Source organism: Oncorhynchus mykiss, chromosome 5 (assembly GCF_057628025.1).
Source record: "Oncorhynchus mykiss isolate SJ-2025 chromosome 5, ASM5762802v1, whole genome shotgun sequence".
In the NCBI taxonomy this organism is placed as follows: Eukaryota; Metazoa; Chordata; class Actinopteri; order Salmoniformes; family Salmonidae; genus Oncorhynchus; species Oncorhynchus mykiss.
Window position 1 is genome coordinate 40,653,722 of NC_143026.1, and position 16,541 is coordinate 40,670,262.

General features: G+C 46.4%; 1 protein-coding gene across 2 annotated transcripts in view; it reads right to left on the reverse strand.

Moving 5' to 3' along the window:
* Window positions 1-494: 494 nt before the first annotated feature.
* The window catches only part of LOC110523807 (poly [ADP-ribose] polymerase tankyrase-1), a 115,145-nt gene continuing 99,098 nt past the window's right edge, over window positions 495-16,541 (reverse strand). For both annotated transcript variants that reach the window (XM_021602843.3, XM_090234807.1), the window contains 14 exons: window positions 15,965-16,110; window positions 15,460-15,625; window positions 13,716-13,935; window positions 10,264-10,373; window positions 8,934-9,122; window positions 8,346-8,673; window positions 8,033-8,112; window positions 5,895-6,015; window positions 4,377-4,474; window positions 4,060-4,134; window positions 3,802-3,907; window positions 3,374-3,560; window positions 2,958-3,114; window positions 495-2,813 (listed from right to left, as the gene is read on the reverse strand). In XM_021602843.3, coding sequence (XP_021458518.3) covers window positions 2,727-2,813; window positions 2,958-3,114; window positions 3,374-3,560; window positions 3,802-3,907; window positions 4,060-4,134; window positions 4,377-4,474; window positions 5,895-6,015; window positions 8,033-8,112; window positions 8,346-8,673; window positions 8,934-9,122; window positions 10,264-10,373; window positions 13,716-13,935; window positions 15,460-15,625; window positions 15,965-16,110 — 2,070 coding nt within the window. In that variant the 3' untranslated portion in view covers window positions 495-2,726. The remainder of the gene's footprint in view (window positions 2,814-2,957; window positions 3,115-3,373; window positions 3,561-3,801; window positions 3,908-4,059; window positions 4,135-4,376; window positions 4,475-5,894; window positions 6,016-8,032; window positions 8,113-8,345; window positions 8,674-8,933; window positions 9,123-10,263; window positions 10,374-13,715; window positions 13,936-15,459; window positions 15,626-15,964; window positions 16,111-16,541) is intronic.

Genomic DNA, 16,541 nt, shown 5'->3' on the forward strand with positions numbered 1-16,541 from the left:
CAATACAGATTTAGTGTTTAGTGAATTTTACCCTCTACAGGAATGCATAGCATGGACAATACTGTTTCAGTGTCTAATGAATTTTACCCTCTACAGGAATGCATAGCATGGACAATACTGTTTCAGTGTCTAATGAATTTTACCCTCTACAGGAATGCATAGCATGGACAATACTGTTTCAGTGTATAATGAATTTTACCCTCTACAGGAATGCATAGCATGGACAATACTGTTTCAGTGTCTAATGAAGTGAATTTTACCCTCTACAGGAATGCATAGCATGGACAATACTGTTTCAGTGTCTAATCTAGACATTTCCATGAATGTCCTGTACAGTATGTAGTGTAGCCAATACAAGGCCCTGCTCCTTAAGCGGGACACTTATATGCTGTGCATTTAACTTCAACAAAAGCCATTCAAAGTCTAACATTAAGACCGAACAATCTTCAGTGAACTACTTCATCGTGAGAAAAGTAGTAGGGAATAGGCATTGGTCGGATGTGAAGTTATGTACTTTATTAAGACTCTACAACACTGAGGAGTGTTACATTAGTCTGCAGATCAGCTGTGAGTGGGTCATTGCAGGATCTTTCAGCACCAGGAAAACAAAATGAACCGGTGGTAAAATAAGATAAGAACTGTAGTAGGAAGTAGGTAGAGGCAGCGAGGCTCTCTCCAGGCGCTGTTGGTCTGAAGGAACGCGGGGGGGGAGATTGAGACCACGGTTCCATCCCAAATGGCACCCTATTCCTTATATAGTGCATAATCTTTGACCAATGCCAATAGTGTACTATATAGGGTTTAGGGCGCCATTTGGGACACATAATTGCCATTTGGGAATCACTCCAGGCTGTAGTAACAGATGCGTTAACATTCCGGTCAAAGCACAGGCAGTTATGGAGGACTAGTGATCCTAGCAGTGGAAACAATAGGGAAAGCACAGTACCACAGCAGCAAGATGCAGATAGAGCCCAGCTAGTGAGAGGAGACCGAGACACCGTCTTTCAATTCAAATCAGTCACTACTACTTCTGTCGCTTCAAACTGCCATCTCCCAGAGGATGGTAGACAAATCCACCAGGAAGTAAGAAAAGTTATTGTTTACGCCTCAGAAAGAGGACAAAGAGCAGAGGGACGAATATGGCAAATAGTGACTAAGAAAAGATGAAAAACACAGCTGCAAACAGTTCATCCAGGTACAATCTTAAGACGGTACAATTGAGAAACTCACTCAACTAAAAAAAATCTATTTCATCCCAGAAAAAACCCAAAGCATAAAAGATCCACAAAAACCCCCACTTAATTTACAGTACTAATACAGCCCACTCTTCATCCGTTAACAACATGGTGAGCTTTACAAAGGCATCGTCTGCTACACACTGTACAATACTGGACATCTTTTTTTTCAACGTTATTTTCAATTAATTTTCAAATAACTTAAAAATCATTCCCGTTAAAAAGTGCAAATCCATTAAAAGATGAGCTTGACTGGATGGGCGATGGTCATGAAAAGTCCGATGTTCAGTGTTTTCTTGTGCAAAGTAACGTTATAATAATACAAATAATAGTAATTATAAGAGTTTTACAGGTGTCATAGCTCGCTGTACTTTCTCACATAACTCCATTCGAGTCTCAATCCCACTTGCTTTTTGTTCCCAATCTGAAACCTTTTAGAGGATGTTCCATCAAATCCAGGAATGGAGAGAAAACCCTTAATGGTCCCAGAGAGGAATACTATATATCACCTCAACTTACATTTTTTTTTTTTTAATCAGAAAGGGGTCAAAAACCGGCAGGTCCCCCGTTTTGACATGGTCCCATTATAGTGTACACATCTCTAAAAACAAAGTCAAAACAATAACGTAAAACCAACTTGAAAATAATCATAAAATAATACAGAGCTAATTTCATAAATGAGGTCTAATGCTTTTATGAGTTTTTTGCTTAAAATATTAGTGTGCTGGAAAGGAAAGGGAGAGGCCATTGGTTGTCTTTTTAATAACACATGATCTGTGTTCGGGGTCTGTATACTGCAGCTTCCCTTGCCAGGCTTGTTGAAGACACATGGCTCTGAGTGAGGCTAGTATATGCACTACTACACCCACCCTAATCTCTATCCTTGTCTGAGGGATAGGTAGAGAAGCCTCTGCCCGGCTTCATTAGGGCAGCTAACACTCAGGTAAAGGCAGACTGGCATGGGTCCTCATCACAGACCCTAACTGCTCATCAATGAGCTGTGAGTCCCCATCTCTAACCTTAACCACTAACCAATGAGCTATGAGTACCCATCTATAACCTTAACCACCAACCAATGAGCTTTGAGTCCCAATGTCTGACCTAACCATTATCCATTTGGTTCTCTCTATTTGGCCTTAACCAGTGACAACAAAGAGCAACCATGAGCGAGAGACCGGGAGATGGGCACTAGGGGGCGACAACATGACTTGAGACAATTTCCCGGGAAGGCAACATTTTCATGTAAACACTGAAGTAGGATGAGGAAAGAATAAATGGGTGGTGGTTGTGAGAAACTGGTCGTTTATAGTGAAATGGAACAACAACAAAACAAGTGGAGGAAAGAAATCTTTCCAATGGTGTAGAGTTGAGTTAAGGGGCTGGGGTTTGTCCCGGCTCAGCCCAGAATGTGTGAAGTGTTTCTGGTAAGAGTCTCTGTGGTTGGTTCTTTCCCAGTAAAGGTGGGTGTGAGTTGGTCTGGTTCAGTCTGGACTAGGACTTCTGTTCTTCTCCGGCTGTGGATGAGGGTGTGCTCTCTGGCTTCAGGATCTGATACGTGATTAGGTACTCTGGGTACGCCTGAGGAATACAGTGGGAGAGGACAATCATTGTCATTATAAACACCAACCATACAGTCTCAACACATCTACAGTATGTGCTTTTCGACAGACTTGCACTGTGGAACCGTGGCTCTTGTGAAAGGTGTGTGTGTGTTAGACTGACCTGTTCTCCTCTGTAGATTACGTACTCTGCGTAGGCCAGTCCATTGACGCTGGGCCGGCCAATCACAGAGTGGTGTCCAGGGGGGGCGTGGGCCATCTTCATGGCACTGAACTGGAGGAAGGACTTACCCAGGGTCACCCTGCAGAACAACAACTGCCTGCAACACACAACAACCCAACACACACATACACACATTAGAACAAAACACACACCTCCCTGTAATAAACAACAACACACGCCAGAACATTACACAACTTGAGATCATTCATAACACACACACACATCGGAACAGCACATACAATTGGCTGCAATTCACAACACCAGATGGATTAGAAACAGCAGCATACACACAGCCTTTGCTTGCAGAACAGGCTACACATCACACATCATTAAGGAACGTCTGGAGTGAGTCTGACCTGTGGCAGACGTAGCAGGAGCGGTCTTTGTGAGTGGGGCAGCCCGTGCCCCCACCTATCCCGTACACGTACTGGTTACTCTTGGAGGAGTTCTCTGCAAAATAGATGCCCGCGCCAAACATGCCCCCGATGTAGGCATGCCGCTCGTCAAAACCCTTATGGATGATGGCGTTGATGAATGGAGAGCCTGGCAGAGGAAGGGGGGGGGGGGGCAACCCTCATTCAGAAACAAAAGTTGTAAGAGAAATGTCTCTCTTCAACAGAAACGATAGGTAAATGGTAGAGGTACTGGGTAAATGGTAGAGGTTCTGGGTAAATGGTAGAGGTACTGGATAAATGGTAGAGGTACTGGATAAATGGTAGAGGTACTGGATAAATGGTAGAGGTACTGGGTAAATGGTAGAGGTACTGGGTAAATGAAAAACTACCGTGGAAGAGCATGCGCTCGTTGTGGTGGTTGTGGTTTTCGTCAGCGATCTCTTTCTGTCTGTGCGAGTACCTCTCCCTCAACTTCTTATTCACCACCTTCTGGATCTACAGACGGACAGAGCGCACACAGTCAGACTCAACAGAACTGCCCACGTGCTCAAATCTTCGTCTTATTACAAGTGTTATTAGAGAGGTGTTTATTGAGGAGGAATAGGGATTTGGGGAGGTCGTCTCCTCTCCAGACGCCAACGACTCACCTTTAGGATGTTGTACCTGCTGAAGACCCCACCTGCGTTGCCGCCGTCCTGGTGCTCTCGGATCGTACTTTGCAACTGTGAGGACGGTAAAGACAGAGCTGTTATGACAGAGCTTTTGGTCCGATGTCCTTTCTTCTCCTAAGTCGACCGTGTCCACTTCTAACACTGATAGAATCTAATTGAACAAAGGCCTGTTTTCGATTGTCCGTTTGATTGAGGAAATTATCTGCATCGTTGCGCTGCCGACTGAGCAAGTAGCCCTTGGAACAATCTGCAGTGTTTACATGGTAGAGGAGAGCTATAGTTATAGCACATACCTCCTCCTCTACAGACTGGAACTCCTTATCGTCAGTGGCCAGGTCTATGAGCACCGTACCCTGACTGGCACAGTGGAACGTGAGGTACGGGTTAGCACCTGGAGCAGAGGGACGAGAACACAGCATATGAAAATAATTAATCATGTGAAATTGTATCAGGTAACAATGTAAATGCCCGCACCAAAGCCCGCTACCTCATCCTCCAACAAAGACGCTTCTCTATAAATTGCCTAATTGACCTTTTGTCCACTGTACTTGTTTTATTTTTTCCCACAAAGTAGAAATAAGGGAGCAAAATAAATAAATAAATAAATACAGTAAGGTAGTTGTTTGGGCTAAATTATAGATGGGCTATGTACAGGTGCAGTAATTTGTGAGCTGCTCTGACAGCTGGTGCTTAAAGCTAGTGAGGGAGATAAGTGTTTCCAGTTTCAGAGATTTTTGCAGTTCGTTCCAGTCATTGGCAGCAGAGAACTGGAAGGAGAGGCGGCCAAAGTAGGAATTGGTTTTGGGGGTGACCAGTGAGATATACCTGCTGGAGCGCATGCTACTGGTGGGTGCTGCTATGGTGACCAGCGAGCAGAGATAAGGGGGGACTTTACCGAGCAGGGTCTTGTAGATGACCTGGAGCCAGTGGGTTTGGCAACGAGTATGAAGCGAAGGCCAGCCAACGAGAGCGTACAGGTCGCAGTGGTGGGTAGTAAATGGAGCTTTGGTGACAAAACGGATGGCACTGTGATAGACTGCATCCAGTTTGCTGAGTAGAGTGTTGAAGGCTATTTTGTAAATGACATCGCCAAAGTCGAGGATCAGTAGGATAGTCAGTTTTACGAGGGTATGTTTGGCAGCATGAGTGAAGGAGGCTTTGTTGAGAAATAGGAAGCCGATTCTAGATTTAACTTTGGATTGGAGATGTTTGATGTGAGTCTGGAAGGAGAATTTACAGTCTAACCAGACACCTAGGTATTTGTAGTTGTCCACATATTCTAAGTCAGAACCGTCCAGAGTAGTGATGCTGGACGGGCGGGCAGGTGCAGGCAGCGTACATAGAAGATGTAGTGTAGTAGTGGAGTATAGATGACGCCTGTCCCATGCTTGACTGTTTGTTTTCAGTGTCTCATAACTCATTTTGATTGGTCCACAATGTGGTTTCAAAACATTTAAAAAAAAAATCTGTCTTTTGTATTACTGTGTCATAGTGGAGTGACACTTCAATACATTTGTCGAACTCCACGAGAAACCACAATAACACAGAGCTAAAGGTGGTGTCCTCTGAGTAGCAGGCTGTACTGAGAGACATTGGGTATGGGTAAGCAGCAGTGTGCATGTCTAGTATTACTTCATAAGAGGTTAAACGGCCCTCCAAAATAACCTTAAACGCTCGTGATTAAGCCAGTGTGGCCAATTAAGCCACTACATACTGTATAAGAGAGTTCTTAAATATTAAATCAATAAGGGATGAGATGAATGGAAAACGATCCGGCTGGCAGTATCTTGGCTGAGATCTGGCTCTCTGACCTTGCTGTCCTCCCAGGAGTCTCTCCATGCCTTTGATGAGTTTGTGGCGGTGACCGTAGGCGTTGATCCCAATCTCCTTCAGCTCCTCGTGGCCCATATCGGCCAGGACATCCAGTGTAATCTGCACGGAAACAGAACAATCAGCCAATCAAGAACAGGAGCTGAGACAGAGCATCCTAAACACAGCAAATCGGAGTGGCTCTCCAAAAAAATGCATCCAATCATAATATCATTAGAACGAAGAGACGGTGACAGTGCAGAGAATAGCAAGTCACAGATCGCTACGAATAATGTGACATTCAGAAAGAAGAATATCAACAAATTCCAGAAAAAAATAGTAGATTTATCTTAGTTCTCTGGTTAAATGTACTTGCTGGCCACCATTTCTAGCCCTGCAGCCGACCATGACCCATTTCTACCAAGATATGACAAGATATGGTTTTAGAGCCGTCTCTCTCCCTCTCGGTCTGTGTCAACCCTCACTCATCCGGCCAGTGCAGGGAGTTGTGTAAAATCTCTCCAGCCACTGAGGGGATACACTTAGCCAGTGGTTGAGGAGAAGAGAGGGGTTTAAATGGGTAACTCACTACTCAAATGCATATTCACTGATCAACAACACTGGAGAATCCGCACCCTTAACACAGCATCATCTAGTCTACTCACCAAAAACAAACCTTCAGATATGGACAAACAAACGCTCACACATAGAGAGAGTGTAATATAGAGAAACTATGAAGAGGCCGTGGTGTGAGTGTGGGGTAGGTTAGTGACTGTGTGTGGGGGGGACACACTTCATCATTTCTATTCCCTGAGCATATATCCTCTAAGGCTGAATCACCTCTTCTCTCTCTGACACTCCCAATCTCAAATAGCCTCCTCCTTGGCTATCCATCACAAGTAAGACAGGTCTGTCACACACTGACACCCGGGCCACTGGCCCTGTCTAATCAATCAGGAAAAGGAACTTCCCACATGTGAATAACATACAGATGTGATAACGCAGCACAGGAGGTTGGTGTCACCTTAATTGGGGAGGACAGGCTTGTGGTATATATGTTATTTAACCTTTATTTAACTAGGCAAGTCAGTTAAGAACAAATTCTTATTTACAATGACGGCCTACCAAAAGGCCAACTGCGGGACGGGGGCTGGGATTAAAAATAAAACAAAATAAAAATATAGAACAAAACACTCAACAGCTGGAGCGGGAATCTGTAATGCAGTGATAATGGTGAGAAACCAAAAAAAATCTGGTACGAGAACAAACCACTCCAAACCACTCTGTAGCTTCTCTACATCTGAAAGACTGGAACTTTTTCCTTTAGCAGTAAACCCTCCTTCATGTAACTTCTTCCTTTCCTTTCCTTTCCTTTCCTTTCCTTTCCTTTCCTTTCCTTTCCTTTCCTTTTCTTTCCTTTCCTTTCCTTTCCTGGCTGCTCTGATTCTGAACTTGTCTTTAGGAGAGACAGGAAGGTTGAATAAGGTCTGATTTGCTCTCCTCTCCTGACCTCCCTCCTCGCTCCCGTTCCCTCGCTGCAGGGATCCCTCTGCTCATCTATGTGCAAATGAGATCCCTCTCTGTTCCAGCATGGCTACCATGTCCCCAGCCTGATTTCACCTGACATGTCGTCCCGCACACCCCTAACACCACACGCTGCTCAGCGTGGAACCCAACATCCCCCTAAAATCAATCAGCGATGGGATGAAGAGGTCAGTCTAAACTACCCTGCCGGAGACACGGGGCACTTTGAGCTGCTGCAGACACAGGCAGAGAAAGAGACAGGGGGGAGAGGGAGGGAGAGAGAGAGAGTACAGTCTGCTCTGCAGCATGAGGGAAATTTCATAGTGTCTGGCCATGCAGCACGGTGAAGTCTGATTTCAGCCTGTCTGAGATGATCTGTCTATGCATAAGGGGGGCAAGTAATACTACTGACTGACTGACTGACTGGCTGACTGGCTGACTGGCTGACTGACTGACGGTCCAGTAAAAAGGCCAGCTGCAGACAGAGCGGCACGGATGACAGATTGACTGAGAGTTCAGCTTTTTAGACTTTTAGTCGTGAGTGACGGAGGTGCATGAACGGGAAACAGTAAAGGTGATTGGTTTGTACAGGGACCACTAGGATACGTGCATTTACCTGTTCCCTCTCGAAGATGTCGCGCAGGTGCTCCAACCCCAAGCTCTTCAGGAACTGGCTGATGTTCATGTCTAGGATGGCTGTTGAATAAAACACAAAACAGACAGTGTCAAATGACGGCTTAAATACGGTCTACTCAGACAAATCAGACAAACTCTTTTTCACACGTATTGCCGTATTATGGGAGTCTTCATTTTTCACATTGATGGCCTACTTTGTATGGTGATGCCGAGGGAAAATGTCCACTCTTGGCTGGATACAAAGTTGAATCATATTCTATCTGTGATATATAAAAGACGGAAGGGTTACGTACGCTGTCCTTCCTTCCTGTCGGACCCGGCGGCTCCGTCTGCAGGCCCGGTGGCTCCAGCCACAGTGAGCTCACTGAGGGGACCGGCCAGGTTGTCTATGCTGCTGGCTGCAGACAGGCAGGATGGCGTAGAGGCCGGAGAGATGTCCGCTGCACTGACCACCGAGCCGCTGCCCACCGAGCCGCTGACCACGGAGACGCTGCCCAACGAGGCGCTGACCACCGAGGCGCTGACCACCGAGGCGCTGACCACCGTGGCCTGAGGCTTGAAGCAGCTGGGCAGGGCGTCTGGAGGCATAGCATCAATCAGCAGCGCTCTGATGTCATCAGCCTGAGACAGAGGAGACAAGAAACAGACATGTAATGAGGATACTATGATAAACATATTCATTGATTTACACAGTAAACCATCTATCGCGTTCATCTGAAGGAAGGTCTTAATTGCCTAAAGTGAATTACTTCTCAATATCAGAACACGATGGAAATCCTAACAAGCTACAGTTGTGTATTCCAGAATTAAAGGGCAGAGTGACTTTGTGAGAGGCCATTTACCGGAGGTAATTACAAGTGTGTGTGCGTGGGTGTGTGTACCGTAGCCAGGTCCAGTGGCGTCTGTCCCTCCTGGTTCTTCATTGTAGGGTCAGCTCCGTGGGCCAATAGCAGAGCACACAGCTGGGTCCGGCCTTTCTGAGCCGCCTCGTGGAGGGGGGTGAAGGCCCACTTATCTGTAGCGTTCACACACGTGTTGTGCTTGATCAGGAGAGCAGCTATATCCACGTGCTGCGGGAGAAACAACAGGGACGCGTTAGGCTCAAATCTGAATGACCCGGAAGAAACAAATCCTTCAGTGAATGATGGAGTGAATCAGTTCAATGACTTAACTTAGTGAAAGAGAGAACTTAGAAACCCTATCAACGTCTGACGTTTCTAGTGTTCTGTGATCATCTCAGTGTTGAGCCGAGCCCACTGACATTTCATCATCACCACACACTGTCACGCACACCCACACAGTGGTCCTACGCAATATAGACGGGACAGGCCCAGTCAAGGTCAGCCAAGGCCTGCCTGCAACCAGCTGACCCATGGGCCTAAGGAGCACACACTCCACACCTACACAATGGAAGTCAGAGCAGCACACAGGCAGATAGTTGTGCAGCGGGAGCAGTTCTCGGGACCCATGCCAAGGGTAGCAGGCGCTGGACTGAACTGAGAGCCATCTCATAACCCAGGGCTGTTACGTAAAACAGACTGCTCCGAGCTTCCTACTACTGGACTAAATGGCATAAAGAACACAAACAACGGTCATTTGGACTGCCTATTAGCTTAACAAATGGCCAAGTTTCCCCATCTGTGTCGTCGCAATGGTCAGAGCTGTCCCTGAGAATGCGTTTGATTTAGGGTGGGAGAAGGTTTAGTTGTGGCTTGTCCCTGAGAATGCATTTGATTTAGGGTGGCAGAGGGTTTGGTTATGGCTTGGACATTTATTTTGCTTGTTTGATTTAGACCGAGGTTGTGTTTCCTGTCAGTGCTGCTGTGCTCTCTCGCTCTCTGTGACCACTCTCCGTATCATCTCCATATCAGCCAGTGTTCACAAAGCGCCTCCCTCAATGGGCCACGCCAGTGCTTCACTACTAAATGAATGATGAAACGCAGTGTTGTATGAAAAGTTGATGAGATTCTTCGGCCTTGGAGGGACCTCTACAGCACAACATTTACACGCCCGACACAATGTGTCACACTCAGGAACACAACAGAGTGTTTGGTATAAGCAGGGAGCACAGAGAGGCCGTGTGGGGGAACAGGACTAGAGAGGAGCTCTGATTGGCTCAGTAAATGTCATTGGCACACTGGTGTTTATAAGTAATAGTCCACTTTTTGGGCTGTGCTCCATGGATTGGAGATGATGGATTATGGCACTCACCCCGTAAGAGGCAGCGTTGTGGAGGGGGATGAGGCCCCCCTTGTCCTGGGCGTTGACATCAGCTCCATGCGCCAGCAGGTACTCTGCTACCTCCAGGTTATTGTAGCCAGCTGGTGGGGGGGGGGGACACACACAATGGATTAATGCAGACACCGAAATGTGCTCATATGTATTGCCATGAATGCCTCATTTGGTCAGCCAAAACTTTTCAGAGACCTTTGCGAGGAAAAGGGTGCAAAATGGATTACTCTGGCACCATGGGGCTCAGTGTTCCATCTGACACTGGTATCTCAATCGCTCTCTCCCTAGCTCTCTCTCTCTCCCTAGCTCTCTCTCTCTTCCTCTCTCTCCGTAGCTCTCTCTCTCTCCTTCTCAGTATTCTTTCAAGGTCTCAAACGAGCTCAGCTTCAAAGGAGAAGTGACCCTATACCACTGCAGCAATTTATGGTGTGAGAAATTGAACAGAAATCCAGAAATCGGTTCCGCAGCGGTGTGTTGGAGGCACGGTGAGCACACTGTTCCCTCTAGTTGACTCCCCTCCAGGACCCAGTCTAATTAACACTCATTATTAGCTTCAGCCCGATGCCGATCCACACACGGCTCTGGGCGTGTGCGTCGCTTACACTCTCAGACTCTCTCATTGCTACTTTAATGAGGAGACCGCTAATCAAAGTCATTCTCATAGATTAGGTCTCTCGCTCCTCTCAGCTCTTCACGGTGTGAACATGAGGGGGGGGAGATGTCTGCCTGGCACTCTCTCTCACACACACACACACACACACACACACACACACACACACTTCTTACACTATTAAACACACACATCTCTCCCAGCAGCAGGGTGTTTGGACTTAATGTTCTGCTAGGGGAGATAATTGAGCTGCCGTGTTATGGAGTCTAAAGACCTCCGAAACCTCCACTGCAGCACGGACCTCTAGTTAGCAGAATGGAAGTGAATGATAGACTAGAGACACTAAGTTTAAGTGGTATTATTGCATGTAAATGTAATTAAACGGTTGAATCACCACACACACACACATAGACAATCTTCATTTCCGCCGCGCGGTCGAAAGTTGCTAATTTAACTGTGAAATCAAGCTGCGGTAGAAAGTGGGTGAGCGCATGAAACGAGGGGCGTCTGTCCTGATCATCCGCCACCTAGAGAGAGGCCATACTGTAGTAAACACATGGTGTGGTGTGAGGTTTGTGTCAGGTCAGCCGTTGACTGTTGTCCCAGCCCAGGTCCGTTCCCGGTTGCCTCCTGTGACTGTTTGTTCACCCTCACCCATCTGTTGTCCCCCCTCCACTGAGCCACGGCCTTCCACGGGCACAGGGAGGGCAGACTTGTCCAACAGCCCTGGCCATCTGGCTACACACACTCATGACCATTCGGACCTACAGTGGGGCAAAAAAGTATTTAGTCAGCCACCAATTGTGCAAGTTCCCCCGTCTTAAAAAGACGAGAGAGGCCTGTAATTTTCATCATAGGTACACTTCAACTATGACAGACAAAATGAGGGTAAAAAAATACAGAAAATCACACTGTAGGATTTTTTATGAATTTATTTGCAAATTATGGTGGAAAATAAGTATTTGGTCACCTGCAAACAAGCAAGATTTCTGGCTCTCACAGACCTATAACTTCTTCTTTACGAGGCTCCTCTGTCCTCCACTCGTTACCTGTATTAATGGCACCTGTTTGAACTTGTTATCAGTATAAAAGACACCTGTCTACAACCTCAAACAGTCACACTCCAAACTCCACTATGGCCAAGACCAAAGAGCTGTCAAAGGACACCAGAAACCAAATTGTAGACCTGCACCAGGCTGGGAAGACTGAATCTGCAATAGGTAAGCAGCTTGGTTTGAAGAAATCAACTGTGGGAGCAATTATTAGGAAATGGAAGACATACAAGGCCACTGATAATCTCCCTCGATTTGGGGCTCCATGATCTCACCCCGTGGGGTAAAAATGATCACAAGAACGGTGAGCAAAAATCCCAGAACCACACGGGGGGGACCTAGTGAATGACCTGCAGAGAGCTGGGACCAAAGTAACAAAGCCTACCATCAGTAACACACTACGCCGCCAGGGACTCAAATCCTGCAGTGCCAGACGTGTCCCCCTGCTTAAGCCAGTACATGTCCAGGCCCGTCTGAAGTTTGCTAGAGAGCATTTGGATGATCCAGAAGAAGATTGGGAGAATGTCATATGATCAGATGAAACCAAAATATAACTTTTTGGTAAAAACTCAACTCGTCGTGTTTGGAGGACAAAGAATGCTGAGTTGCATCCAAAGAACACCATACCTACTGTGAAGCATGGGGGTGGAAACATCATGCTTTGGGGCTGTTTTTCTGCAAAGGGACCAGGACGACTGATCCGTGTAAAGGAAAGAATGAATGGGGTCATGTATCGTGAGATTTTGAGTGAAAACCTCCTTCCATCAGCAAGGGCATTGAAGATGAAACGTGGCTGGGTCTTTCAGCATGACAATGATCCCAAACACACCGCCCGGGCAACGAAGGAGTGGCTTCGTAAGAAGCATTTCAAGATCCTGGAGTGGCCTAGCCAGTCTCAAGATCTCAACCCCATGGAAAATCTATGGAGGGAGTTGAAAGTCCGTGTTGCCCAGCAACAGCCCCAAAACATCACTGCTCTAGAGGAGATCTGCATGGAGGAATGGGCCAAAATACCAGCAACAGTGTGTGAAAACCTTGTGAAGACTTACAGAAAACGCTTGACCTCTGTCATTGCCAACAAAGGGTATATAAAAAAGTATTGAGATAAACTTTTGTTATTGACCAAATACTTGTTTTCCACCGTAATTTGCAAATAAATTCATTAAAAATCCTACCATGTGATTTTCTGGATTTTTTTCTCATTTTGTCTGTCATAGTGTACCTATGATGAAAATTACAGGCCTCTCTCATCTTTTTAAGTGGGAGAACTTGCACAATTGGTGGCTGACTAAATACTTTTTTTGCCCCACTGTATACACACACACTGCGGGAATCTAGAATCCCACTTACGCCTGGCTTGAAAATACAGTGGATTCCATGAGGTCACACTAGACGTGGTATGGCATGTGACTGCTGCAGTGGATGGGAGCTGTCTTATTGGCCCATGACCATTTTGTGTGTGTTTTTTTTTTATTATGCTGATCTTAACGTATCTGCCATCATTTCACCGTGTATTTTTTCCATGTGTCACAATTTGTATGTTTTATCTTTAACCGCGCATTGTGGGAAAAGGACCCGTAAGCAAGCATTTCACCGTTAGTCTACACCTGTTGTTTACGAAGCATGGGCCAAATAAAAATTTGATTTGATTAAGCTAGTCATCAAATCTGGCCCTTTTGACAAGTATAACAGCCATTGATAATTGTTAACAGAAGTTCAGTAACAGACGTCCAACTAGATGGGTCTATGTGCCCCTGGCTATGTCTTACCTGCAAGGTGCAGGGGGGTGGAGTTGCGTCCCTGGGTGTCTCTACAGTTGATGTTCTCTGGGCTGCAGAGTTTCTGGACGCGGGCCAGACAGCCCTTCTTTGCAGCGTCCAGCAGGGCAGCGTCTCCTCTCAGCAGGTCCTGGATGTCCGTGTCCCCCTCCTTCACCATGTCCAGCGGAGTGTTGCCGTCACGGTTCTTCTTGGTCGGGTCCGCCCCATGCTGAGGGAACCAGCAGAGCAGAGAGGCTTGTCATGGATTGCTAAGGAAAAGCACTGAATATACACTCTTTCTCTATGTATTTGAACTGTGAAGCTACATTTTTACATTTGGCTCTATACTCCAGCATTTTGGATTTGAGATCAAATGGATTTGAGATCAAATCAAAAGTTCCTATTGGGGAAAAAAACTCCAAACAAATGCAAATGAATCCAACGAGTTTGTGGAGTCGCAAGCTTGATGTGATCATTGGGTGATAGGAATATGGGACCCAATGCTAAACTTTTGGACTACTTTAATACCCTGTAAGGGAATTTGCCATAATACCTATGACATATTCGAATAGGCAGACAAGATACATAAAGTGCTTTCATTTCTAAACGGTGAAACAGATATGTATGAATATACCCTCAAATAAAAAGTGACATTCTGTACTGTCGCGTTATATGAAACATTTGATCGCAAATCCAAAAAGCAGGAGTATAGAGCAACCTTTGTTATTTTAGCTTCACTGTCCAAATAGATATGGAAGGAAGTATGCCTCTTGACTGCTGCAGTTAGGCACAGTTAGATGTTTGGGTGATGGGCGAAACTAAACAAACAAGCTCTCTTTAGATAGAAATTGTCTCAGTTGATGATTGAGGTGACGGAGTCATTTCTTATCATGTGCATCAAGTTCAATGCAACACTTGTCCCTCTAACCATGAGGTGGGAAGTAACACGTTCCAGCAGCTCTTGGCGTTCTTGTAAGATAACGCTACCAAAAATAACTCCCCAGCTCACAGCTCAGACGCACATGTTTCTGAGGTCCTTGTGATTTCAGAACTCACATCAATTGGGACCTGCTTAACCCTAATGATGAACAAAACCATAAAAAAGGTGCTTACACACGGGACGCGGTAAATGGCAACTGAAACGAAAGAAGATCCGCCTACCGCGTGTAGAGACCAGTGGTCCCGGTTGTTGTCTGCTCAAATGTTGTCATTAAAACATTGCTTGATTGGCTGACAAGATGAACTCTGCTAATTGGTCAACCACGCCCGGTGGCCGCTCAAGACTTCGGACAATTTTATCTTACGGGCGCTCGAGCCAGCGGCACCGCTCATGAGTGCAAGCGCAACACACTGCGCCGCTTGCAAAACTTCTTGCGTTTTGCCGCCCTACCCCCATTGAAGTCTATGAGACCTTTGCCGCTCACTGCGGCCCGTCTCTAAAGCGCCTTTTAAACACCCTTCTCGAGTGATGTTTTCCTGACCGGAGATCTAATGAAAAAAAAGCCCATAAAACACAAGTGGTGTTCCTGTCTGCTATTCAGCCGTAATAAACAGTGTAACTACCACTGGGCTTTAACATGTGGTAAAATTCTAATACTGAAGCGTTATGACTTTCTACAGTACCTCTCTGTGAAAAAGGGCTTAAAACAGAGAGAGAGGGAGAGATGGAGGGAGACAGAGAGAGGTTTAGAAAGCGTGTGACAGTCTGCAGAGACTGAGGGGACTGACTAACTCGGTTTTAGACAGGACATACCTTGAGGAGCAGCTTGCAGATCTCATATTTGCCCTTGGCTGCAGCCTCGTGGAGAGGGGTGAACTTCCACAGGTCTGCTACGTTCACCGACGCCCCGTGTCTCACCAGCAACTCAGCCACCTCGTAGTGACCGTAGGAGCAGGCATTGTGCAGGGGCACCAGACCTCTGCACAGAGAGGGGGAGGGAGAGAGTTGAGGATAGAAAGTGATAGAGGGAGAAAAAGGGAGAGAGCAAAGGGAGACACAGAGGAGGGAGGGTTAGAAAGTGATGAGCTTCTACCTACTCTGAAATGTCTTGGGTCTAATATAAGAGACATAGCCTGAGGAAACACAACAGAGCGATAACATCTTTGATAGAGATTCTATATCATCTGGGGGGGGGGAGTGGTGGAGCGGAGAAGATGAAATCACTGCCGAGACAGAAGGTGATAGACAGACATATAGATTCCTGAGCAAACAAGATGGCTACAGAAAGACAACTAGCCAGCCAGCCAGAAAGACTCACCCCTTGTCTTTAGCGTGGACGTCGGCCCCATGATGCAGCAGGTACTCCACCACCGCCACACGGTTGTAGCCGGCGGCAAAGTGCAGCGGCGTGGAGTGACGACCCTCCAGGTCCCGACAATTCACATTCTGTGGAGAGCACAACGACTGCAAGGAGAGAATCAGTTTACATTCTGACAGTGGCACAGGAAGTCTGCAGAGAGCATGGTCACACACGCGTGGGAAGTGCACACACACAGAGAGGGGGAGAGAGAGAAGCAGTCTAAAGAGTGACACACTCAACATTCTGACAGCAGCACAAGCTGTCTGCAGGCAGAATGAGAGTATTAGTGTGAGCTGTGAGACCAAAGCCTAGTTCAGATCAAACCGGCAAAAGCAGCCGTGATGAAACTGGCAAGTTTTCAAAAACATTCTCAGAATATCTTGAGCTGAAGGCGACGCAGTCCAGTGAGTTCATACACCAGAACACGGAGTAGCAGAAAATCAAATAACAGTTTCCATATCAACGGGTCCTGGGCATGTCATGTAAACTTGCTTATTAGCCTTCTTTTTTTCCTGTGAGTCAGCTCGCTATACAT